This window comes from Cervus elaphus, chromosome 5 (genome assembly GCF_910594005.1).
Source record: "Cervus elaphus chromosome 5, mCerEla1.1, whole genome shotgun sequence".
Taxonomy (NCBI): Eukaryota; Metazoa; Chordata; class Mammalia; order Artiodactyla; family Cervidae; genus Cervus; species Cervus elaphus.
In genome coordinates this window covers 126293833-126317891 of record NC_057819.1, presented here as the reverse complement: position 1 = coordinate 126317891, position 24059 = coordinate 126293833, and the positions used below count along the sequence as shown (strand labels likewise).

The following is a 24059-nucleotide window of genomic DNA, read 5'->3' as shown; positions in this document are numbered from 1 at the left end:
TACATTTAACCATCATCTTTGTCCTTGAGTACTGGATTTCTCCAGGCAAGAATACTGGAGTGGGTAGCCATTCCCTTCTCCAGGGGATCTTCCTGACCCAGGGATCAAACCCAGGTCTCCTGCATTGCAGGTGGATTCTTTACCTTCTGAGCCACCAGGAAAGCGTTTGGTAGCCTCCAAATTGGCCAAGATGGGACTATTTATAACACAGAAACAGGCAAATGCTATATATCGGGTACAGTTGTACTTGCTGGTTGTTAAATGTTAAACAGCCTGTCTCTGGTGGAGGGGGAGGGCTGGAGTAGGGACACCAGAGTAGAAGAGATACAAACTTGTATTTTTGAGGTAGACACTTTCTGATGGCTTGGAGGGGAGGGAAAGGAAGACTTTGAGGGTGATGCCTTGATGCCTGGCTTGAGCGGTTAGGTGAACCGTGGCGCTGTTTACCGAGATGATGGCCTGAAGGGGCTTGGGGACTGTGGAAGGCCCAGCAGCTGATGGACCGGAGGCTCCAGGGCTCAGGGAGGCCATATGGGGCTCCAGGTGCACGCAGAGCTGAGACCATATGGCCCCCGCCCCAGAGGAGACAGATGGTCCACTTCATGGGGTCCAAAGGCCCGGTTTGCTGGGCACACAGCCACCGCCCTCCCTCCGGTCCCCACGCCCCCTCCAGAGAGCGGGTCAGGGACACTGCCGGCTGAGCCAGAGTGCTGTTTCCGCCCATCCATTTCCTCCTCCCGCTCTTCCCATGCTTCGCAAGGGCCACTCCACCTGGGCTGGACCTGCGGGCCTTCCCTTCAGGCTTGCTCCTTCCATCTCCAGAAGGGCTTCACACTACACCTTTCTCACCAGCCCTGGCCTCCAGCTTTTCTTACGAAAACTTGCCCCTAGTTCCCTCCGGCTGCCACCTGCCGGCCAGCGTGCACTACCAGCTGCGGATTTTGTGGCTCCTGAGATGTCCTTGGGGAGAGGCAGTTTTGGCCTAAAGGGATGATTCCGATGGGGATTTAAGATCCACGGGAGTGTCCTGGGGCTGCCATAACAAAGAACCACACATCAGGGAGCTTAAAACAACAAAAAATTATTCTCTCACAAGTGGAGATAAGTCTGAAATCAAGGTATCAGCACAGCAAGCATTCTTTTTTTTTTTTTCTTTTTAAAATATATATATATTTATTTATGTATTAGCTGCACTGGGTGTTTGTTGCTGCACACTGGCTTTCTCTAGTTGCAGTGAGTGGGGGCTATTCTCTAGTTGCCGTGCACAGGCTTCTCATTGCAGTGGCTTCTCTTGTTGTGGAGCACAGGCTCTAGGGCGTGTGGGCTTCGGTAGTTGCAGCTCTCAGCTCTAGGGTGAGGGCTTGATAGTTGTGGTGCAGGGGCTTAGCTAGCCCGTGTTAGGTGGGATCTGCCCGGACCGGGAATCGAACTGGTGTCCCCTGCATTGGCAGGCAGATTCTTAACTGCTGGACCAGCAGGGAAGCCCCAGAGCAGGCTCTCTCTGAAGGCTCTGGGGAAGGGTCTTACCTTGTGGCTTCCAGCTTCCAGGGTCCCAACTGTTACTTGCTTTGTGGCTGCATCTCTCCTATCTCTGCCTCTGACTTCATGTGGGCCTTTTCTCTGGGCCTCTGTGTCTTCTCCTTTTTAATTTCTATTAAGACACTGGCCATTGGGTTCTGGGCCCACTTTAATCCAGGGTGATTTTATCTCAAAGCCCTTGTGTGCATGCATGCTAAGTTGCTTCAGGCGTATCTGACTCTTTGTGACCCATGGGTTGTATGTAGCCCTCCAGGCTCTTCTGTCTCCCAGGCAAGAATGCTGGAGTGGGTTGCCATGTCCTCCTCCAGGGGATCTTCCCCACCCAGGGTTCAAACCTGCGCCTCTTACGTCTCCTGTATTGGCATGAGGGTTCTTTACCACTAGCTCAAGACCTTCAGCTTCATTACATCTGCAGAGATCCTTACACCAAGCCACTTCTCGTTCCGAGGTTTGGAATGGACTTATCTTTTGAGAGCTCACCATTACATGTCTCATGGTGGACCTGTGAGGTAGGTGGCCCCTCTGATGTTCCCCAAATTATACCTTCTCCTTAGGCTAGGCCTACAAACAGTCTTGCCCTCGCCCATGGCCTTGGGAGAGCATTACCATCACAGAATTCGGAGGCCTCGCGGTTCTTTTTCTCTCACCAAATTTAAGCTCATTTTCTTCTCTGTGCTGCTGCTGCTCATTTTATCTGCTCAGAGCCCCAACCAGGATCGTCTATCCAGACCCCAGCCCTGACTGCTCATGCCCTAGGAAAGGGGATTGGGGGGTGGGGGGGAGTCCGCCCCTATCCGATTGGGATCAGGCCTTGTTAAAGTCCCGGGGCCCCAATCTGGACACAGTCATCAGAAGTGATCAAAGGATGGGGGATGATTAAAGGGCTGGGATGGATGATTTAAGCCGAGAAAGAGAAGGCCAAGGAGCAACTGGATTGTCTTCGAGTTTGGAGAAGGTAATTATTACTTGAAGGGTGGTGCCCAGCTGTTTCCCATCTCCTCTGAGGACAGGAAAAAAAGAGGAAATAAATGATGTACAATTAGAGCAGTTGGTTAGATACAAGGGTGAACTTCCTGGCTGGGATTGTGGCCAAGTGCCGCATTGGATTTCCTGAGGGAATGTGGGGGTATCTCCTTACCTGGAGGCCTGGTATTGGCGGCCTCGGTGGTTAAGTGGAGGAAGGCCAGAGGCAGAGGGATGCACTCATTGGGCTCTGGAGCATAATCGTGCCAACATTCTGGCCTCGGAGGTCTGCTCCCTCCTGCCATTGTCCTTTGGGTTCCCATAGGCGAGCATTTTGGTGAGGTGTGGACCCTGGCAGGCCTCCCCGAGGAGATAAGCATAAGTATGTTTAGCTCCACTGTGAATGGAAGCGAATAATACACTATAAGCTGACCCTATGCGAATCTGGTAGAACTCCAAGCCAGCTCCCTGGGAGAACAATCACATGGGTGTGTCTACACTCACCGGTGCTTTTTATAAAAACACTGGAGAATAATGCTCTGGCCCAGGCTGGACGCTGCCCTATGTCTGGGACCCAGCATCTTCCCAGGGGGTTATGGCATAAAGCTGTTTCTTAGAGGGAGTGGACCACCACACTCCCAAATACAGGGCGGGCAGGTGGCTAGAGCATTGGACAACCAGGCAGGCCCAGGTGCTGGTTTTCAGACAAGTAGTGCTGTGGGCTGGTGTGGAAGCCATCAGGGTGCTATTAATGACAGTGGTGACTCCATTTCTGAAACCCCCGCTCCCAGGCAGAGGGTGTGCGCGCATCTGAAATGTCTGTGGTTTTGCAGTTCCCTGTCCACAAACTCACTTGGTTGAAAATAGTTCAAAATATCCAAGGCATGAGGGAGGGAGAGACTGCTTTTCTTAAAAAGGAAGGACTTGATTTCATCAACTTAAAAAAGCTCCTCAAACCTAGCACATTCTCCGTGAGAGGGCCCGAATAACCAGGATGGCACTCAGGACTCAGCATCCCTACTGCATTTGGGATCTTTTAGAACTAGGGGGTGGGGGGCTGGGAGGCAGGTAGCACTGACCAGCCTGAGACCCAGGACCAGCTCTCGGGCACTCACAGGCCACACTGAGGGGACCATATTGCCCCAGTTGCCCACCAGCTCAGGAAGCATCTTTCCCTGCTATAAATTCTCACGCTGGCCCCTGACTCGCGGCAGAGGCCCTGGGCTTAAGGAAATGGGGTGGGGCAGGAGAAAAGGCAGGAGTGCCTAACTGGCTGGGGGGATTGGAAGAGACCCCCCCCCCCCCCACTGTTGGCGCTAGACCCTCCCCGGTTGCTTCTCAAGTCCCAGCCCATCCTTTTGTCCCCAGTCCCTGGGACCTGCCTGCCTGGTAGGTGATAGGGTTTAATCAGTGTTTGTCGAATGGTTGGAGAAGGGTAGAAATTAACTCACCCTGGAGGGCAAGGCCAGATGGGGCGGAGCCTCACCCGCAGGCCCCTGGCTCCCTGTCCCCTCCACCAACTCCTGCCTTCAGATACTTTGAAATAATCCGCTTCTTACTTGCGGAGAACCCGGGGTCTACGCGCAGCCTTCCGGAAGCCCCTTGTTGTGGAGCGTGGGGGTGGCACGTGTCCCTGGCGGTTCTGACCAGGGTGTTCCGTCCCCGCTGCTCCAGCGCCTTTTTTGACACCAACCCCCGAGGGTACAGCAGGGACCTCGGGGATGGAGGGCTGGGGGAGGGCAGGGAGCAGCTGGAGGGGTGCCCCGAGCGGGTGGGATTCGGCGCCCCCTTTCCCTCCAGAGTCACGTGACTCGCGATCGCCCCCTCCCGCGCCCCCCCTCCCCGACTCCTCGGCTCTAGGCCAACAGGCCGGGATTCAGCCGGCAGCCGGCCCGAGCGCTTAACCCTTGCGGGCGCTGAGCGCGGGAAGGCGGCGGCGAACTTTGTTTGGCTGCGTAAATAAAACCTCCCGCAGAAGGATCCCTGCACCCCAGGGAAGGGGAGGAATCTCTTCCCCCCAACCCCGGCGCCGCCCCCGCCCCGCCGCCCGGCCTCCACATCCGCCCACATCTGGCCACAGCGGGGCCTCAGGGGGGGTGGAGAGGGCGCCGGGGCCGCGTCCGTCGCCGTCCCCTGGGCGAGGGCCAGGCGGGGAGAAGAGGGGGGCCTCGGGTTGGGCGCCCAGGACTCGGCCGATCCCCGCGGCCGCTGCTCGGGCCCCATCTCCCCGCCACCCCCGCCCTCCCAGGTCCGGCCTTGACAGGCGGGCGGAGCAGCCAGTGCGAGACGGGGAGGCCGGGCCCCGGGTGCGGGGAACCTGATCCGCCCGGGAGGCGGGGGCGGGGCGGGGCGCGGGGAGCGGGGAGCGACGGCGCTCGCCTGCCTCCCCCATTCATTCAGTGGAGCCCGGGGGCCGAGGGGCTCCGGCGGCCAGCTCTGCACGGCGGGAGCGCGGGCGGGGCCCCCCCAGCCAGCGCGCAGGGCCGGGGCCGGCCCGGGGCGCCTCCTCGCCGCCGCCCTCCGCGCGCCGCGCCGCGCAAGAGCCACCATGTCCGACCCCGCGGTCAACGCGCAGCTGGACGGGATCATTTCGGACTTCGAAGGTGGGTGCCGACCGCCCACCGAACGGCAGGGGGCCCCTCGGGGAGGACCCTCGCCCGAGACTGGGAGGCGGGACCCCGATGGGGCGCCCTCCCGCCGCGCGATTCCCCACCCCCCCCCCCGCCCGCGTCGCCTCCGAGGTGGACCCCGTTAGGGGGACGCGGGGACCGCGCGCCCTTGCTGGCCCCCACGGTCGCCCTGCGCGCTGCCGCCGGGTTTCCTTCCTTTTATTGTTGTTTGTGTTTGTCGAGAGACGGCAGTCTCCTCGAGGGCTCGTCCTCGAAGGACCCGGGCGCGCAGTTTCCCTCTCGGCTTGTCCTTCAGTTCTCTCCGTTGCGCTCTTCCCGTCGGCCTGCGGGCCCTGGTCCTTGGGGCGGCTTAGGGGAGTTAGTTACCCGTCCCCGGCGTCCCGCCCGCAGGACGGTCCCCTCCCACCCCCCCGCCCACATCAATTTCGGGGCCGGGGCTGAGCAGAGAATCCCGGCTGGGGAGGGACCCAAGTGGACACGGCCCAGGCCGCGGCGAGTCTAGAAGGGAGGAGGGGCGCGTCCCGTTGCCCCCATCTGGGCCTGGGGACGTCGTCAGCAGCCTCCCGGATTCCGGCCGTAGCGGGGAGGGGGCCCTGCCTGCCGGTAGGGAGCGCGTGTTGGTCCCCTCCTCCCTCCGGGGTTTAGAAAAGTGTGAAGGGACGTGGGGAGCTTCTCCCGCCGGATGCGGTAGGACGTCCAGCTCCCGGGCTCGTGTGTGTGTTTAGCTTTCGTGCGCCCTCCTGCCTGCCGGTGGCTCTGCGTCCTGCCTCCGGGGGAGTGAATAAAGCGGTCGGAAGGGAAGCTCACACAATAGTCTCCAGCACTTCGGGGCCGGATTTCGGAGGGGCGGGTCTGTCTCTGCTAAGATCTGGAGCCCCCGCCCCTCGGAGGGGCTCCCAGGCAGCCTTTGGGCAGACCCTTCTAGTGGGCCCCGACCTGGGGGAGGCTGGGTTGAAAGGAGTGAACCGAAGTCCAGGTGCCAGTCTGGTTCTCAGGGCAGAATCAAGGCTGGGGTCTGGGGGCCCAGAGCCCAGCTGGGCACTTGGCCCACTTGGGGTCAGCTCCGTTTGCAGGGGCACTTCTGGGGACCAGAGCCTGGCTGGACCCCAGGCAGAGCCTCAACAGCTGTAATTCTGGGCTGGGCCAGGACTAGCTTAGCAGGGGGTGGAGAGACAGGAGGGGGTGGGGTCCAGCGCCGGCTTGCCTTGTGCAAGGGACGTGCCTGCTGGGGGCTGGCTCTCTGGTCGCAGCACTTTTTTGACTGTGACATTGAGCTCTAAGAGGAGCTCTGGTCTAGAGAGCTGTGATGGCTTGTACCCCGCGGTCCTGACTTCTTGGGGGTGCGTGCTCATACTCAAGGTCTCCCCAAGTCTGTTTTGCCTTCAACTTGCCCCCAGCCACTGTTGGAGAAAGGAAGCTCTTCTAGGGCCTTTTATGCCTAAGAGTCTGAGTGGGAGAACTGGTCGACCTAGAGATGGCTGCCTGCTTCAGGTCCTGCACTGTGTTCTTTTCTCCTGAGGTCTATGCAAGTTAGGTCGGCTTGTGGTCCCTGACATGAAAGCAGGAGGTCAGGAGCCCTGAGGCAGCCGGAGGAGGAGGAGGTCTGGGGGTCGTGCGCTCTGTCACAGTACATGCCCTGGAGGTTGTTGGCGCCTCTGACTCGGGGCCCGCGTGCAACTCCATCCTCACCCGAAGTACCCCATCTGGAGATGCCAGCAGCCTCAGCGGCTGCTTCTCAGGCAGCTTCTCAACCCTCTCATCTGGTGGAGACAATGGCCTCATTGAGACCATCCTGGTGTGGCAGTTGGCAGCCCCGCGCTTGTGCTTTCAGGGGGGGATTTCTCACTTAGGGAGCGGAGCCTGGACCCTCTGGTTCCTGGAGGCGGCAGCCTCCCCCCTGTGTACCCTGCAGACTCATGCACTGAAGGCAGGCGAGTTAGAGCCCCTCTAACACATTGGTTGTGTGTGTGTGTGTGTGTGTGTGTGTACGTGTGTGCGCTCTGTACACATGGCCAGCTTGGAGACCAGAAAGGCAGCCTCCCCAATAACCCCCAGAACTCGGAGTGGAGTTGGGTGTTGAGAGTGACAGCCTTGGACAGACAGACGTGGGAAGGAGAGATCAGGGCAGGAGGAGGCTGTCTGACCCAGAGCAACTGCGGGTGATACTGGCTGGCAGAGCCAGAACAGAGAAAGGTCGTGGTGGTGGAGGAGGCGGAAATCTGGTGGCGGGCGGGAGGAGGAGCCCGCTCGGGCCAGGGACAGTGAGCTGGGTAGGGGAGGCCGGAATGAGCTGGTCCATTAGGGCTGGGGCATGAGAGGGGCCAGCTCGTGACAGTCAGATGAGCAAGGTTACGGAGGACCAGGTGTGCCTGCCCGCCGGGAGCACAGACCATCCTGGGGCGGCGGCCGGAGTGGCTGAGATCGGAGCCAGAGGAGCGCTGGTCTGTTTCGGTGGGGCCAGTGGGGGGCCTCTGCCTGGGCTGCCCACTTGGTATCTCAGTTTCTGCAAGGTAGGGTCAGAGGGGTGGGAGGAAATGCTGGCTCCTCGACAGCTGCATATGTTGGTGGCTAAAGATGGAGGCCCCAGGGGCCACCACCAGAGGCTGGAGAGTTTTGAGCCATGGCGGCTGCTGGGGGTGACTTTCAACCGGAGCAGACTGGAGTCTCACGGCTAGGTCCCACTGGCTCTGTTGGGGTGTTCCCTGGAGGTTTGGGGCGATGGCAGTATCCAGGCCAAAGTAGCAGGCCCTGCAGGGCAGTCAGAAAGCTGTCCCAGCGGAGCTGTGTGTATGGGGGGATTGTGGAGTGAATACCCCCAGTTAAATTCTGCTGATGCCCCACACCCCAGGCACATGCCTCTCCCTTCCCTGGGGAACACTCTTCTCTTTTCATCCTGTTGTTTCTGCTCATCCTCTTATCTACCCTGGAGCATTGAGGGTGAGGTTGTTAAGTTTCACCGCCATCACCGAGGTGGTGCAGGGATTCAGCCTGTCTCCTATTTTGGAAGCATCTGTGGATTCAGGTCTCTCCTGGGGATTGCTGCGGTGGGGGGGGGGGGGGGGGAAGTGTCCTCTGTGGGCCTCCTACATGATGGCCTCTGCCCTCCCTCCGAGGAGGATCTCAGGGCTCGGTGGAGACTCCCATGCAGGGGCAGGAAGAACATTTTGTGTTTTGCTGAACTGATTTTTTTAAAGTTTCGTTTCCCCTGTTGGAAGATGGGCTGCAGGTGGGCTCAGCGCCCGTCACTCCCCGTGTGATGGGGTGGCTGGAAGGGTGACCCCATCTGCTATCTGGCTCCTGGCTGGTGGAGTACAGGGCCGTCGGACAACGTGTTCTCTAATGAAGGCAGGCCAAATCTGTTATCGCAAACGCTATTACAACTCGGGTCTTTGTGTAACAAAGCCCTTCCAAGTGCCAGCTGTTGGCCTACTTTCCCAGCAGGGTTGTTTGTAACCGGATTTGCATGGGCTGAAAAAATCCTGAAAGTCCTTGATGTTGGTTGAGACGCAATCTGGCCCAGGACCCAGGAGTTCCAGTCCCAGAGCCGTCTCTCCCGCCTGGAGGAGGTGTCTGCCCTACTGAACCTCTGACGTCTGTCCTCTGACGTCTCCTTATGGGACCCTGCCAGCCGGGTCCCGGAGCCCAAGCAAGCCCTGGGCCCAGAGCATGGAGCGGGCAGCGGGCAGGGAGGGGGTCTCCTGGGGAGATGAGACTCTGCAGTTGCACCTGCTCGTCTGGGAGCCCAGACGCCTCCTGAACCAGGGCTCCCTCGATGGCTGGGTCCAGGTGCCCCTCTCCTCCCAGGAGGACAAGGCCTAGCTTGGTGATGGGTGTGAATCTGCCCCTAATTAACACCACTGGGCTTCTTGAGCGATGAGTTCTGCTTTTCAGCGAGGCTCGAGGCCTCTTGAGAATACACCGTCCCCACAGTCCTCACCTGGTGGTGGGAGACAGGATCTGTGGTGGTGTGAGATCACTCTCTGGATGGAAGGAGTCAGCCTTCCTGGGACTCCGCTGATACCTGCTTGTGGCTACGAGGGGCTGGCTCTCTGATGGGTCTGACCACCACCAGCTGTGTTGGCCGGGTGCTGTTGGATCCAGGGCCCGGGGCTAGACTCACCCTCTGTCTTGCTTGTGAGGAAGTGTCAGGTGGCAGAAGGGTCCCCATCATCAGTGGGCCTGAGGTTTAGACGTGGGCCAGGGAGGTGGGTTGAGCAGGGACATCCCGTGCTGTGGGGTGTCCATCTGGAAAGGCTTCCTGGAGGACATAGATCTTTCCAGGAAGTCTTTTTCCTGCACGAGGGGGAGAGGGGGTGCTGTGCTGCACAGGCTGTGAGCTCTTAGTTCCCGACCAGGGATTGAACCTGGGCCTTTGGCAGTGGAAGCATGGAATCCTACCCACCGTACCACCAGGAAAGTCCATGTAGGAAGGTTTGAAAGGGACAAGTGGGTAGAGTTTGCATCCTGAAGGAGAGGACCTTTGGAGAGAAGCGATGGGTAGGGAAGCTGGCTGGTGAAAGAGTCTTGGCCCCTGAGCCTCGGCTTCCCCTTCTGTTGAGTGGGGTTGTAAACACCTCTGTCCGAGGATCGTCTTGGGGAGATAGCCGACAGCCTGAGCCTGGTTCCTGTTCGCGGGAGTATGGTGGGTGCTGCTGCTGTTGGGGCTCGAGGTGGGGGTCAGGTATTTGCAAGGATCGGGTGGGTGTGGGTGCCTAAATGCAGGAATCTGGGTGATGGAAGGGATGGAGTGCAAGGGTCTGTTGGGTCCCTAAGTGACTGCGGGGAGTGGTGAGTGAGACTGTATACCGTTGGTAGATTCAGAGCAGATACTTGTGCTACTGGCCAGCGTGGGAGCCCTTCCCCGGGCCTGGTCGACATTCCATTTGGAGGTGTCATGCTGTCTCACAGGCAGAACTTGGAGACTTGGGTCAGGTGGGCTGCCTGCAGGGTTCCTTCACTGAGGAGGTCATCCCAGTCTCCCCCAACCCCGGAGCACCCCAGACGGGTGGACTATGGACCCGCCCTGCAGACGACGACACAGGCATACGCTGGACGGCCTGGCTTGGGAGACAGTGGGGTCGGGCTGCCTGCCCATGCCTCTGCTGGCTGCCAGCCTTCCTAAAAGGGAGTCGGAACCGGGAGCTGGTGTCAGGGACGGGGCGTGCTGACCGCGACATCCTCCTTGACCAGCAGCCCTTTGCCACTCCTGATTGTGTTGCAAATCCGGAACTTGGCGCATCAGCCCCCCTGGGGCCAGTGTGGAGAAGCCAGGGCTTGGAGGCCAGAGCTGGGTTTGTTGAGCTCACCCCCAGGGACTGGTTAGCCCTGCACCCATGTGTCAATGTGGGAAGTGGGTGGGCCTGGGCTGGGGCCTCCATGCCTAGAGAAAAGAGATCCCTGGAGCTCGAGCCCCAGCGCTCAGTGGCAGCCACGGAAATCCCTGGGCCCGACACATGGTGGGTGGACTCACAGTGGGTGTACTTGCTCAGGCCATGTTTGTGAGTGAGACTGTCCTGCTGGTGGAAGCAGTTGGCCTTGCGGCCTGTTCATGACGTGACGTTGCCAAGGGCAGATGGCACTCTCACCCTGCAGGGGCTGGAGACTTCTTGGCCTGGTGACCATGGCCTTGGCCCGGCCTTGGCAGGCCCCTAAGGGAGTGCTACAGCCCTCATCCTGGTGCTGGCCGAGCAGAATGGGGCCTTGCCTTCTCTTTCTCCTTGAATGTCCGGCAGCCAGGGAAATGTCACAGTTCAGGCATCACCATTATCCTCCCCCCACCACTGCCTGTTTTCCAGCTGAATGCCCCGTACTCATTGTGCTGGGGGTGGGCTGGCTGATAATAGAAGTCTCCTTGGGGTACAGACAGGACCGCAGGCCAACAACAAGGACCTGGGAGCCAGGCTCAAGGGATCCGTGGTGGCCCCCAAACCCAGGAGTCCCACCTACCTGCCAGGCCAGACTGGGTGCTTCTGATGGGCTTGCAGCCCCCAAGGGCAGGTAACAGTGGGTCATGGTGTAGACTCTGAAAGGCCTGGTGGTGTGTTTAGAATGGTGGGCTAGGGTAGGGGGTAAGGGGTGCTGGGCAAGCCAGGGGGCTCTCGGGAGAGAGTTATCAGAAGTCAAGGCCCCGGGGGACGTCATTTCTTGGGTTCATCCCAGAAACCCAGCCAGGAAGCAAGTTCGTTTGCTCTCCCTTGACGGCACCACTGAGGAAACATGGTCAAACAGTGGCTATCTTTCCAACCTCCTCTCGGTTTTTCCCAAATTTGGAGGCTGAGTTGCTTATGAGATGAAACGGGCTGGAAGTCTGTGGAACCCGGTCCCAGAAGACTGAGAATTTGTAATTTCTCTGGCCAAACAGACCCAGCAATTGGCCCCTAGTCACCCCCCGGCGCTGGGGGCATTTCTGGGCTCCGGCTGTTTAATTTGGTCTGGACAGAGCCCGAAGGCTCCGTTCAGCCTAGACCAGGAGACGGTCTGGAAGCTTCAAGTTTGTTGTCAGTTTTTAAAGTGCTGCCAATGCCCCGAAATTTAGGCAGAGGGACAAGAGGATGTCCTCCGTGCGAGTGGAGAGTATACACAGCGAGCGCCACCCCCCCACCCCCGCCCGTAGCATAGAGTGGGGTTGCAAGGGAGGTGAGGAGCCCGGGAATGAGGCTCTAACCTGCCTCTCTCTTTTTTAAAAAAGTTATTCTTAATTGGAAGGTAATTGCTCTGCAGTGTTGTGCTGGCTTCTGCCATGCATCAGCGTGAATCAGCCATAGGTATGCACAGGTCCCCTCCCTCTTGAACCTCCCCATCCCACCCCCCAGGTTGTCACAGCACCAGGCTGAGCTCCCTGTGTGGTACAGCAGGTTCCCATTAGCTATCCACTTTGCATGTGGTGATGTACATGTTCCAGTGCTGTTCTCTCAATTCATCCCACCCTCGCCTTCCCTCTGTGTGTCCACAGATCTGTTCTCTATGTTTGCATCTCTCTTATTGCCGTCCTAGTAGGTTCATCAGTACTGTTTTTCTAGATCCCATTATCTATATGTTAATAGACAATGTTTGTTTTTCTCTTCCTGACTTATTTCACTCTGTGTAACAGGCTCTAGTTTCATCTACCTCACTAGAACTGACTCAAATTCATTCCTTTTTTATGGCGGTGTAATATTCCATTGTATATCTGAAATATATATACAACTTCTTTATCCATTCATCTGTCGATGGACATCTAGGTTGCTTCTATGTCCTGGCTATTGTAAATAGTGCTACAATAAACATCGGGATGCATGTGTCGTTTAGTATTGTTAGGTAGTTATAATAGGGAAAGGAGTCCAGAATGAATGGCGGTGGCCAAAAGCCCGCGAAAATAGAACAAAGGAAGGTCCAAGGACCAGAGTGAGAACCTCAGGTAAAACAAACAACAGTCCTGGCTGACCCAATTTACATAAGACAGGCCCAGGGTCAGAGAAACATATAAAAAGAAGAGCCAAAGCTCTCTTCTCTCTCTCTCCCGCGCGATGGGGCGATCTTCTCTTCGCGTCTTTGGATCGACGTGCCCTCATGCCTCGAAGATGGATTTTCCTGTTATTATCTAAATAAAATAGAGCTGTAACACTGATTTATTTAAGAGCTATAACACGGTCCGTTCGAAACCTGAGAGCTATAACACGGTCTGTCCAAGACCCGAGAGCTGTGACCCGCCGAGGTGGCTTTAATGTCCGTCACTCCAAATTTTTGTGGTGATGAGACAAAGAACCGAGGAGCATACACTCGCCTGACAGTATTATGGTTTTCTAAGGGTATATACCCAGTAGTGGGATTGCTGGGTCATATGTAGTTCTAGTCCTAGTTTTTAAAGAAATCTCCTTACTGTTCTCCATAGTGGCCATATCCATTTATGTTCCCATCTACAGTGCAACAGGGTTCCCTTTTCTCCACATCCTCTCCAGAATTTATTGTTTGTAGGTTTTTTTTTTTTATAATGTCCATTCTGATTAGTATAAGGTAATACTTCATTGTGTTAATAATTTTGATGTGCATTTCTCTAACAATAAATGACATTGAGCATTTTTTTTTCACATGTTTTTTAGACATCTGTATGTCTTCTTTGGAGAAATGTCTGTTTAGGTCTTCTGCCCATTTTATTGATTGGGTTGTTTATTTTTCTGATATTGAGCTGCTGAGTTGCTTGTATGTTTTGGAGATCAATCCTTTGTCAGTTGCTTCATTTGCAATTATTTTCTCCCATTCTGGGCCACCTGCCTCTTTCTTTTTTGTGTTGCGGGGGGCGGGGGGGGTGAGTTTCTTTCTCTCAGATTCCTGAGTCTGACAGTCCCTCCTGGAATGCTGAGCCCTGCAGTCTCCAGCCTTTTCTGCTCCCAGAGTCTCCGGGCCATCTGAGAAGCCCAAGAATTGCAAAATTCAGAAAATCGAGGGACCTGGCCTTGAACACATTAGTGTGCCCTCCCCACACAGGGCTTAGAGCTTGCTGTGTCTCTGTCCCCAAGACCAGGAGCCCTGCCTTCAAACACCTCCAGGGGCTCCAGGTGGGATGGGGGAGGGGAGGCAGGAGAGGTGACTGCCCCCCCCCCCCGACACACCCCCCCCCCCAGCCCCCCACACATCCTCTGGTTACTGCAGCCTCTGAGGGACTGTCTGGCTAGGGGTTTGATGGTTGTCTTCCTGGGCATAAATAGAGGGAGCAGGGGCACCCCCCCCCCAGGGGGGCCTTATGTGGCTCTTTCGGGGGATGGGGCAGGGGTAGGGAGTTGAGTTTGTCTTGCTGCCTGGGCCTTAGCAAGTCTGAGCTGGGAGTTCCTGGGGCTGGTTTTTCCCTCGCTTGTACAAGGAGGGGTTGGAATTCTGAGCTCTTTGCAGCCGATGTCTGGTCTTTTATGACCAGTCACAGGCACTTCCTCAGAGTTTCTAGTCCAGCTTTCTAGTTGTCAAACCCACAGCCCTCTTCTGCCTTTCGGGGAGTGCAGGCTGATGGCTCCTCTGGCCATGGGCTTTTGGCTGTCCCCTGGGGCAAGGCCTGGGGGTCCCAGGCACCTCCATGTGGGAGGCTGTGGCTGAGGGTCCCTGTGGGAATGGGAAGGGAGACACTGGAACACCGACAACCCCCCTCTCTGCCTGCGGGAGGTTCACCGATGGAATGGTCTCTCTTTTTTTTTTTTTTTGTGGCGGGAAGAAGGAGTGGTGTCCCAGGCAGAGTGGCCCAGATTCCGGCCACCTCACCTTCTCCCTTCCCCCATCTTTGGTGAGATGGAAGAGTTTTTGGTTCTGACTGTCGGTGGCCAGCAGCCTGCCAGTTCTCCAGACTCTCCTAGGCAGGACCTCAGCCTGGAGCCCGGCTGGCCCCTCCCTGGGTGCAGAAAACCAACCCCCAGCAGGGCTCTCTGGCCCTCCTTTCCACGTGGGTGGGCAGTTTCCCTCTGAGGGGCAGGCCAGGCCCCTGCCCTGAGTCCCCGGAGACCGATATCATCTACAGTAAAAGCATACAAGTTTTCCTGGCTCCATCCCAGGCCCAGAGGGGCGACCTTTTTTGCTGTCCCCTGCCTCCTGTCCCCCATCACAAGTCAGGGGAGAAGTGCTCTGTAAAGAAACTGGATTTGGGGTTTTTTTTTTTGCCTTCAGTTCAAAAATGAAGTAAGTGCTAGAATCTTTCTGTGTCTGGTGGGCTGGGAGGATGGCCGCGGTGGGGGAGGCAGCCAGCTCATTCGTTTGTTTACTCAACAGTTAACCGTGGGCGCCAGCTAAGTACTAGCTCTGTTTTCCGTTCTGGGGCTCCAGGCATGAGCCCAGGAGAGGGGTAGGTTCAGGAAGGCTTCCTGGAGGAAGGGACACCAAGCAGAGTCCCTTGGTAAGCTGGGTAGGCGTTTACCAGGCAGGGTCTGCAGGCTGATGGTGCTGGCTGGCTCCCGTTGCGATTTCTGCCCGCTTGTAGTTGGTTGGGAAGACTGGGTTATGCCCACATCTGGCACAGGTACCCTTGGCACTGAGGCGGAGGGTGGTGCAGGCTGTGCCTGCAGGCATAGGTCGGGGTGTGGAGGGGCTCTAGGCTTCAGCTTTCCTCCTGGTCAGATTGCCGGGAAAGACTTGGGTGGTGCATATAGTCCAGGTGGAAGAGGGGCGCGTGATGTGTTTCTGGAGTGAGGGTGGTGGGTCTGGAGTGGCAAGCTTTTCCCTCCAGGATTCCATCAGAAAGACTTCTGGAGGGGCTGCTCTTCTTTCCTGCTAAACTACAAAAGAAGCAATAGGGAGGGGGCGAGATGGGGAAGGCGCTCATTCATTCACCCCTTTGCAGGCCCGGAGCAGAGGAGAGGGGACAGATGGGGCTGTGTCCCCTCCCTCCTGGTGGCTGCCCCCACCCCAGCTCCTGCCCTGGTAGAGGAGTTTGGGGGCAGCTGGGGAAGGGGTGGGGACACGAGTGAGGGAGGAAACCTCACCCCTGCCCTGGCTGCAGTCTCCCCCTGAAGCTGGACTGGGAGGGGCGCTCAGATATTTGCATCTCTCCTAATATTTAAGTGATGGAGCTGGGCTCCTGCGAGCAGCTGCCCTGGAGCCAGCTGTTGGGCTTCGGCCTCCCTCCCAAATTATTTGTTCTCTGATCCAAGTCCCTGCCCTTCCAGCTGTTCCCCTTTCACTCACAGGCACTTCCTCTGATGGTGCTGGTTCTTGTTCTTCGTAACCATCCCTGTCTTGAGCACCTATGACATGCCAGGCCCAAGGCTGGACACTGTATTCAAGGGCTCTTGGTCCTCCCGGAACCCAGCAAGATGGACAAGTCATGAAGGTCACGGGTAGCCCGAGGCCACACTGGAAGGGAGACCCCGGTGCTCTGCGCCCCGGTTCTCGCCTGGGCCACCTCACAGGCTGACCCTGCCTGGCCAGAATGGAAGTCGCAGTCTGCCTAGCAGTGGGGGGCCAGAGCTTGGGGTCTGGCAGAGGCTGCCTGTGCCCATATCCTGGCCTCATTGCTTTCCGGCTTGGTGACCACGTTAGTGACGCTGGAATCACAGGGCCCACCATGCAGGTGTGCGTCCAAGGCTCAGCACGATACAGGTGCCAGGCTGGTGACATGTAGCGGGTGCCGTACTGTTACTGAGAGTCTGGCTTTTAGGGGGCGGGGTGGGGTGTGGAGGTAGCACAGTGTGATGGTGATGGTTTAGCATGCTGGCTCAGCCTGACTTCACCCTCACCCGTGCTGGGATGTTGGGCTGGTCGTTAGCCTCTCTGTGCCTCGGTTTCTCATCTGTAAAATGGGGACGAGAGGGAAATAGCTCATCTCCTGGAGGTCTTGGGAGGTGAACAAGTCCTTAAGGTTGTGCCTGGTGTGTGATGAGCACCGGTAAACGTTGAGTTAAAGATTCAAGGCAACAAGCACTCCTTAGAGGCTCATAAGTCACGTGAGGCTCAGGCCCGGGCCCTTGATTTAGTAACAAGAAGACCACAGACCGGGGGGCTTACATAGCATACGCTTACTTCTCTCAGTTCTGGAGGCTGGATGTCCAAGGTCAAGACTCTGGCAGATTCATTGTCTGGCGGTGGCTTCCTGGTTCACAGACGGTGTATTCTCACCGTGCTGATACAGGGCTAAAGGGGAGAGAGAGCGCTCTGGGGTCTCTTATAAGAGTGCTGATCCCATCACAAGGGCTCCACCCTCAAGACCTCATCATCCCCAAAGGCTCTCCCTCTAAGACCCCATCACCTTGAGGGATGGCATTCAACCTGTGAATTTGGGGGAACACATTCACTCTGCAGCAGGGCCCAACGTGGACGGATGAGCTTGGCTCCTGCCCCCAGCATGGTGACGGTCTTTTGGGAGGAACATGATGACTATTCTGGGAGTCAAGGAGAAGGGAGGCTGACTGGGACCCTGATTGCCAGCACTGGGCCTTCCTCTGCCTGTTTCCTGGAGCAAATGAGTTGGTATGCAGGCCCTGGGTGGCTTCGAACTTCTCTCTCTCTCTCTTTTTTTTGATCTGGACCATTTTTGAAGTCTTTATCGAATTTGTTACAATATTGCTTCTGTTTTATGGTTTTGTTATTTTTTGGCCGGGAGGTATGTGGGATCTTAGCCCCCGCCCCCACACCCCCCACCCCACCAGGGATTGAACCCACACCTCCTGTACTGGAAGGCAAAGTCTTAACCACTGGACCACCAGGGAGGTCCCTATCAACCTTCTCTAAGGGGATGCTGCTCTGGGCTCTGGGTGGATCTGGGGGCTTTGTGACTGACGTCTCCTCATCCCATGGGCCTCTGCCTTAGCAGTGCCCAGTGTGTCCTTTGGTTTGTGACCGGCTCAGGGGCTGAGTGGTGGCCACTGAAGCTGGACAGAGATCTTGGGTGCCTTCGGGGGACGGTGGGGCGGGTGGAGCCACTGGCTGGGGCTGATTCCAGGAGGGTTGGATGCCTAGATTTTCTTCTTGTGGGATTCCCAGGATGGGGATGGAGAGGAGGCTTGTGAGCCCATGGGAGGGCAGAGATCCTTGCTCACTTTCTCCCCAGACACTCTCGGGGTGCCAGGCCCATTCAGCCCTCCTGACAGGACCTCTAGGAAGCGGGGACCAGTAATCTTCTAACAAGCTCTGGAAATGATTCTGATTGTCAGCTAGAGCTGAGAATGATCTGGAACCAGAACTTTAGAACCACAAAGGAATGTGGAGAACGAATGCAAGAATATATGGCGATGCAGGCTACCTGATGCTGCAGAAGAAAGGCCCAAAGCTGTGTCTCTCCGTGAGCCTGCTTTACAAATATGCATGCAGTGAAAAGATTGGAAGGATGTTTGCCAGAATATTGATAGTGCTTATCTTGGTCGTGGGTTGATAGGTATTTTTCCCTTTGTTTCTCTGTGTTTTGCAGATTTTCTGCATTGCACATACACTTTCTGTATTGCTTTTAGGGTCAGGAAAAGAGCAATAGATATTATTTTTTAAGATTCATTGTCAAAAAGAAAACTCACCCAACGCAACTTCCCACCCCAGTTTGAGAGACTCAAAGTGCCCATTCCTTTGGCTGATGGTGGCCAAGCCAGGACCCCTGGGTCCCGCTGACTCTTTCCAGCTGTGGATTGGGGTGCTGAGTGGAGTGAAGCCCAAACGCGCAGGCTATGGGCCAGTTCTGCAGGCAGCACCAGCAGCTGCATGTTCGGCTGTAGAGGACTGTGGCCGGAACCTCGGTCCTCGACCTCGGCCCAGGAGGGGAGGTGGCCTCGCCTGGCCCCTCCAGCTCTGCTGAGTGTTTGGAATCACTGAGCCTGTGGTTGCAGGAGTGATGAGAGAAACTTGGAGCTGATGGCAGCCCCCAAGATGGCCCTCATGGGGTCATTGGGTGTCCCAGCTGGAAGAGACCAGCGTGCTGAGGCCAGAGGGGTCAGCTGCCTAGCTCAGGCAGTGTGTAGAGGTGACTTGTGACAACTCCATGCATCGTCCGGCAGCCCCCAGCTCAGGGCCTTTCAGGCTGGGTAGGTTGTGTCTCTGGTGATGTAGGGGACCTGGGAAGTTTCTTGGCGTGTGTATGAGAGGGCCCTCTCCTTCTCCCTGCCGCATGGTCCCCGCCGCTGGTGGCTGGAAGGGCCTGGCTTTCTGGGGGCTTCTTAGGGTGGGAATCAGGGAGGTACTGATTGGCAGCCTGGGCCTCGCATGGCCGGCAGGCAGGTCAGAGGTTATCGGGCTGAGCTGGTGGAGCTGGTGGTGTTGTGGTGCTAGGCGGTGGGGCGGGGGTGGGTCTCCCAGAGCCCTCTCTGGCGCGGAGGGTTTGGAGCTCACTGTATACAGTTCTCATTTTTTCCCTCTCCCGCGGGCCAGAAGCAGACTTGAGAAGTTGTCTGTTTTGAGGGTGCGGCTCTGTACAGGGGCAGGGGGTAGTTTATCTGTCCACCTGCAACCGTGGCTGAAGGCTTCCACACTGGCTGTCTTGGGAAGAAAGTGCAGGGGACAGGAGGACTCCTTACAGGGTCACATTTAAGGCTGGTCACCTCCAAGGATGCCCAGGGTACAGTGCCCACCCTGCTCAGAAGACAGGTCCATTCGGTCCTTAGGGAGGTTTTCCCTAAACGTGTATCGGCCAGAAAACACTCAGAGGCTCAAAGAACAAATGTAAAGAGAAAAGAATAAGCAGGTGCTTGCCTGATAACCTGGGCTGGGCGGCCCCTGGAAGGAGCCACAGAAGAACAGAACAGGAGCTGCGTGGTCAGCTCAGGGAGGTGGGGTGCAAAGCCCAGGAAGGGGCTGGGAGTCAGGGAGTGTGTAGGTATCCCGTGGCCACAGTAGAGACCGCGGGCTGGGGGCTTAACGCAGGGTTCTGAGCCCAGAAAGTCCAAATTCACGGTGTGGGCGGGGCTGGTTCCTTCCGCTCAGCCTTTCCTCCAGATTCTGTGGGGTCCCGCCGACCTTGGTGCCCTGGCTGGTAAAGTATCCCTCCAGTCTGCTTCCTGTCTGTCTCTGCTCTTAGGAGGGACCCTCACTCTCAGATTTTGCGTGCTCAATCGTGTCCGATTCTTAGAGACCTTATGGACTGTAGCCCGCCAGGCCCCTCTGTCCATAGGATTCTCCAGGCAAGAATACTGGAGTGGGTTGCCATTTCCTCCTCCAGGGGATCTTCCTGACCCAGGGCTCGAACCCACATCTCTTGCGTCTCCTGTATTGGCAGGCAGATTCCACCCTAAATCCAGGGTGATCTCATCTCGAGGCTCTTAATTACATCTTCAAAGACCCTCCTTCCAAACAAGGGCATGTACACAGCTTCTGGGAATTAGAACACCCACCGATCTTGCCCTTCCGCAGTGGCCGACCTTAGGGGCAGCAGAGTGTCTGGGTGTGGATCCAGAGACCAGGCTTAGATGGGCTTAACGGCATGACTTTGATCGAAGGCCTCCCTGGGTCTCAGCCTCCCCATCTGTGTCCCCAGAGGGTGATGTCACCCTGTTCCTGATCATTTGCCCGGTGATACAGCCCGGCCTAGAGGCTGTGCCCTGCTAGCTTTAGGTCTTCAGTGAAAGTGAGAAGTGTTAGTTGCTGTCGTGTCTGACTCTGTGTGACCCCATGGACTGTAGCCCACCAGGCTCCTCTGTCCATGGATTTTCCAGGCAAGAATACTGGGGTAGGTTGCCATTTCCTCCTGCAGGGGATCTTCCCGACCTAGAGATCGAATCTGGGTCTCCCAGAACCACACGCAGACTCGTTACCACTGAGCCACACGGGTCCTCTCCAGGGTCCAGGCTGTTGTGTGGCCTTAGCCAGGAGCTTGCCGTCTCTGGCGAGTGCCCAGTAAGGCCTTCAGAGAGGTGTCCTGGAGGCGGCCTCGCCCGGCCCCACCGGGGATCTTTGGAACAGCTGGGTGGCTCCTGGGAGCCCCTTCCAGAATCTTCTCGGGGTCCAGCTGTGGCCTGTCTCACTCTACAAACCCACTACCTCCTTCTGGTTTTCTGGACTCCTCCTTCTCTGCCAACCACCCCCCTTGCCCCCCCAACAAGCTCACCCCGTCCTTGAGTGTAGAGACCAGGTCCCCCTGAACCCGCGAGTCAGCCTTGGAGCCTGTAGGGTTTTGCGGTCACTGAGACACCAAGCTTCCCCAGCCCAGCTTGGCCAGTTTGGGGTCATGCGCTGTGACCCACTCCATTCCTCAGGAGGCCTGGGGGAGCAGCTGGACTCCTGGGTGCTGCCCTGAGCGGGGCCTGAACTCTGCTTCTTGGGTCACTGTCCCCTGTAATTAGACCGGAGCTCATGTGGGCCTGGGCAGCAGCCGCCTGCCGCCCCCGGGCCACAGCCCAGAGACGCACAGAGCTCTATCTGTCCCTCTGGTGTGATTAATGAAGGCTCCACCTGAGCCCAGCAGCCCCTGGTATTAGGCTTTTTTTTTTCTTTTGCATTTTTTAAGTGTTTCTACCAGTTCCTGCTGTAGTCAGCGGGGTGATTCCTCAACCCCCTCTGGGCTGAGAACAGAGAAGGGAACCAGAGCTTCTCCAGGAGGGGCTGTCCCCCCCGACCACCGGCCTGACAGCCCGGTGCCATGGAGCCGAGACTGACCGGGGGTCTCCGGGTCCTGCTCTGCCCCCTGCCCAGTCATGGGGAAGAATCTGCATGGTCACAGACGGCTGTGAGCTGGCCGGCTTGTCCGTAGACTCTTTTTGTGGACGGGATGACTCTTGCTCTGTGGTCGGGGGTGGGGCGGGGGGAGCATGCAGGGAACAGCCCTCCATGGGACGCTCTGGTCGGCGGAGGGGCTGTGCTCCAACCTGGAAGCAGCTCCTCAGTTCTCCGTGCAGGACAGGACCCCCTGGGGTGTCTGGGGCAGCGGGGGAGGGGTGTGTGGATTAAGGGGGAGGGGTGTGTGCATTAAAGGGCCCTGTATCCTTTGAGCCCTCGGAGCTGCAGCCCATGGCTTCAGGTTTTGAAGTTAGTCTCCTCTCAGGGGCTGCCTCCTGCCCTTCTCAGCTGCCATTTATCAGGGAACCTTTGACCCACGGAGGCCAGAAAGGTTCTCTGTCCCCTCTGGTCCCCTGCAGGTAGGGCCGCACCTAGGCCCTCTTCTTCGCCTTTCAGGAAGCCTGGGTTCACTGCCCCCCTCCCATGTCCCCAGCCGGGTCAGGATATTCTTTGCCTGTCTGCTCTCATCTTTGCGTGTGTAGCTTCGGCCCCGTTCTGTCTGTCCTCGCTCTGCAGAATAGAGCTCACAGCTGGCCTAAGGGGAGGACAGATGGGTCCCAATGCACTCGTGTTCCCGTAACTTTTAATTTTACCATGGAAAGAAGGAAGTGCAGTGTCTTAGGGTGATTGTTAGAGTCGGCCTGGAATGACCGTGGTGTCGCCAGAGCCAGGGGGAACCGGGAGATGGCTGGAGCGGGAAGAGGCCCCAAGTTAAGAAGTGGCTTCCTTGTAACATTTGTTGTGGTTTTGCTCTGTAGGGAGGAATTTCTTGAGCAGAAGTTGCTACGTGGCTGTCCCACGATGCCTACCAGGGTCTCTTCTGTCAGGCGGCTCCTTGACCCTGAGAGCCGTCACCCAGGACCCTTCTCTGTTGGCAACGGGGGCGGGAGGGGAACACGGGTTTATGAACCCACCTTAGCTGGTTGAACTCGTTGCCCCGATGGGAACACTGTTGGGAATGAACAGGGTGCCCTGACTGAGGACAGTGAAGCAACAGGTGTGGGTGGGGACGTCCCGGGGGGCTGGACATCCCAGGTGGCCCTGCCCCAGGAAGATGGGGATGGGGAGGCTCAGAGGCTGGGTGGGGGTGGCAGCCCAGGAATGGGTCACTGGGCCAAGGCATTGGCAGCTGCGACGGGCTGGGGTGAGCTGATGGCTAACGCAGGCCAAGAGGGGAGAGGGTCTTCCCACCAGTCTGTCCAATTCCAGGGCACCCATGTGCCCCCCCAGAGCTGGTGAGGCCCCGCGGGATGTGGCTTCAGCATCATCAGAGACTGAGGAGGCTGAGTGGAGAGGCCGCGGCAGCCGAAAGACCTGTTCTGGGTCTTCCTTCTGTGGCTGCCAAGCGCCCCGGATCAGGGAGCGCTTCAGGCGATAGAAGTGTGCTCTCTCCCGGGTCTAGAGGCCGGAAGTCAGGTGTGGGAGGTACTGGTTCCTTCTGGAGACTCTGAGGGAAGGTCTCATCCAGGCCCCTCTCCCGGCTCCAGCTATGAGAATCCTCGATGTCCTTGGCTCGTGGGTGCACCCTTCCATCTTCACACGGCTTCTCTGTCATCTTCTCCTTTTCTGTGTCTTATGAGGACACCTGTCTGGGTTCTGGGCCCGGCCTCATTGAGGATGGTCTCACCTTGAGAGCCTACCCTGAGTCCATCTGCGTGCTAAGCGTGCATGCTAAGTCACTTCAGTCCTGTCCGACTCTTTGCAACCCTGTGGACTGTAGCCCACCAGGCTCCTCTGTCCATGGGATTCTCCAGGCAAGATTACTAGGGTGGGCTGCCATGCCCTCCTCCAGGGGATCTTCCCAGGGATCAAACCCTCGTGTCCTATATCTCCTGCGTTGGCAGGTGGGTTCTTTACCACTGGTGCGACCTGGGAAGCCCAGGAACCCTTTTTCCACATCACTTTCACAGGTGCCCAGAGTTAGGACTCAGACATACCATCTTGGGGGCCACTGTGGGACCAATGTCTTCTGCAGACAGCTTAAGATTTAGATGCCCTTGTACAGGCATCCCGTTCTAGGTGGATTAGACCGTGTAGCTGGGCTGGGGAGGGCAGGTTCTGCCTGTGTCCTCGCTTGCCAACATGCTGGAGAGAGCTTTTTCCAGGGAGAAATTAATGTGATGAATTGGGGATTAAGAGAGGGTCTGGAATCTGAGGGCTGGCTATTGACCACAGCTGCCACTGGGCTTCCTGCCCATCGTGGGTGGGTTCTTGTTCATGTCCTGAGTAGAGGGGGCCAGGGTCACCTTTGCACTCTTTGTGGTACCTGGAAGCGTCGTGGGCAGGAAGGGCTTTGTGGAGGGTGCCCCTGTGGTGAGTGGCAGCCTGGGGAGGGGGGAGGAGGGGCCTGCTCGTTTCTCTTGGCCCAACTAGGCAACCCAGCTGGCGGGCACAGCCGGCCTCCTTCGCATGTCGCTGTTCCAGGGCGGGCGGTGGGCCAGGCCTCCCCGGGGGGAGACTGTGAGGAGCAAGAACGCACCCCAAAGTGCCCATGTCCTAACAGCCGAGGGAAAAGACAGTCCTTAAATTGTTGGGGGAGGATCTTCCAGGCAGTCCAGTGGTTAAGACTTCGCCTTCCAGTGCAGGGTGTGTGGGTTCAGTCCCTGGTTGGGGAGCTAAGAACCCACATACCTCTAGGCCAAAATACCAAAACATAAGACAGAAACAATATTGTAACAGATTCAATACAGACTTTAAAAACGGTCCATGTTAAAAAAAATCTTAATTGAGTGGAGAGGCTGGGGGCTTTCCAGGTGGCACTAGTGATAAAAAGCCCTCCTGCCAGTA

General features: G+C 57.3%; 1 protein-coding gene across 5 annotated transcripts in view; it reads left to right on the top strand.

Annotated features, from left to right (window-relative positions):
* SEPTIN9 (septin 9) overlaps positions 1–24059 on the top strand; it is a 177473-nt gene that overhangs the window by 65180 nt on the left and 88234 nt on the right. The window contains exon 1 of one of the 5 annotated variants that reach the window (XM_043905397.1): positions 4708–5105. The exons of 3 other annotated variants lie outside the window; for them this stretch is intronic. In XM_043905397.1, coding sequence (XP_043761332.1) covers positions 5051–5105 — 55 coding nt within the window. In that variant the 5' untranslated portion in view covers positions 4708–5050. Of the gene's footprint in view, positions 1–4707; positions 5106–7470; positions 7643–24059 lie in introns of those variants that run through there. One more of the 5 variants, XM_043905400.1, reaches the window with a different exon arrangement.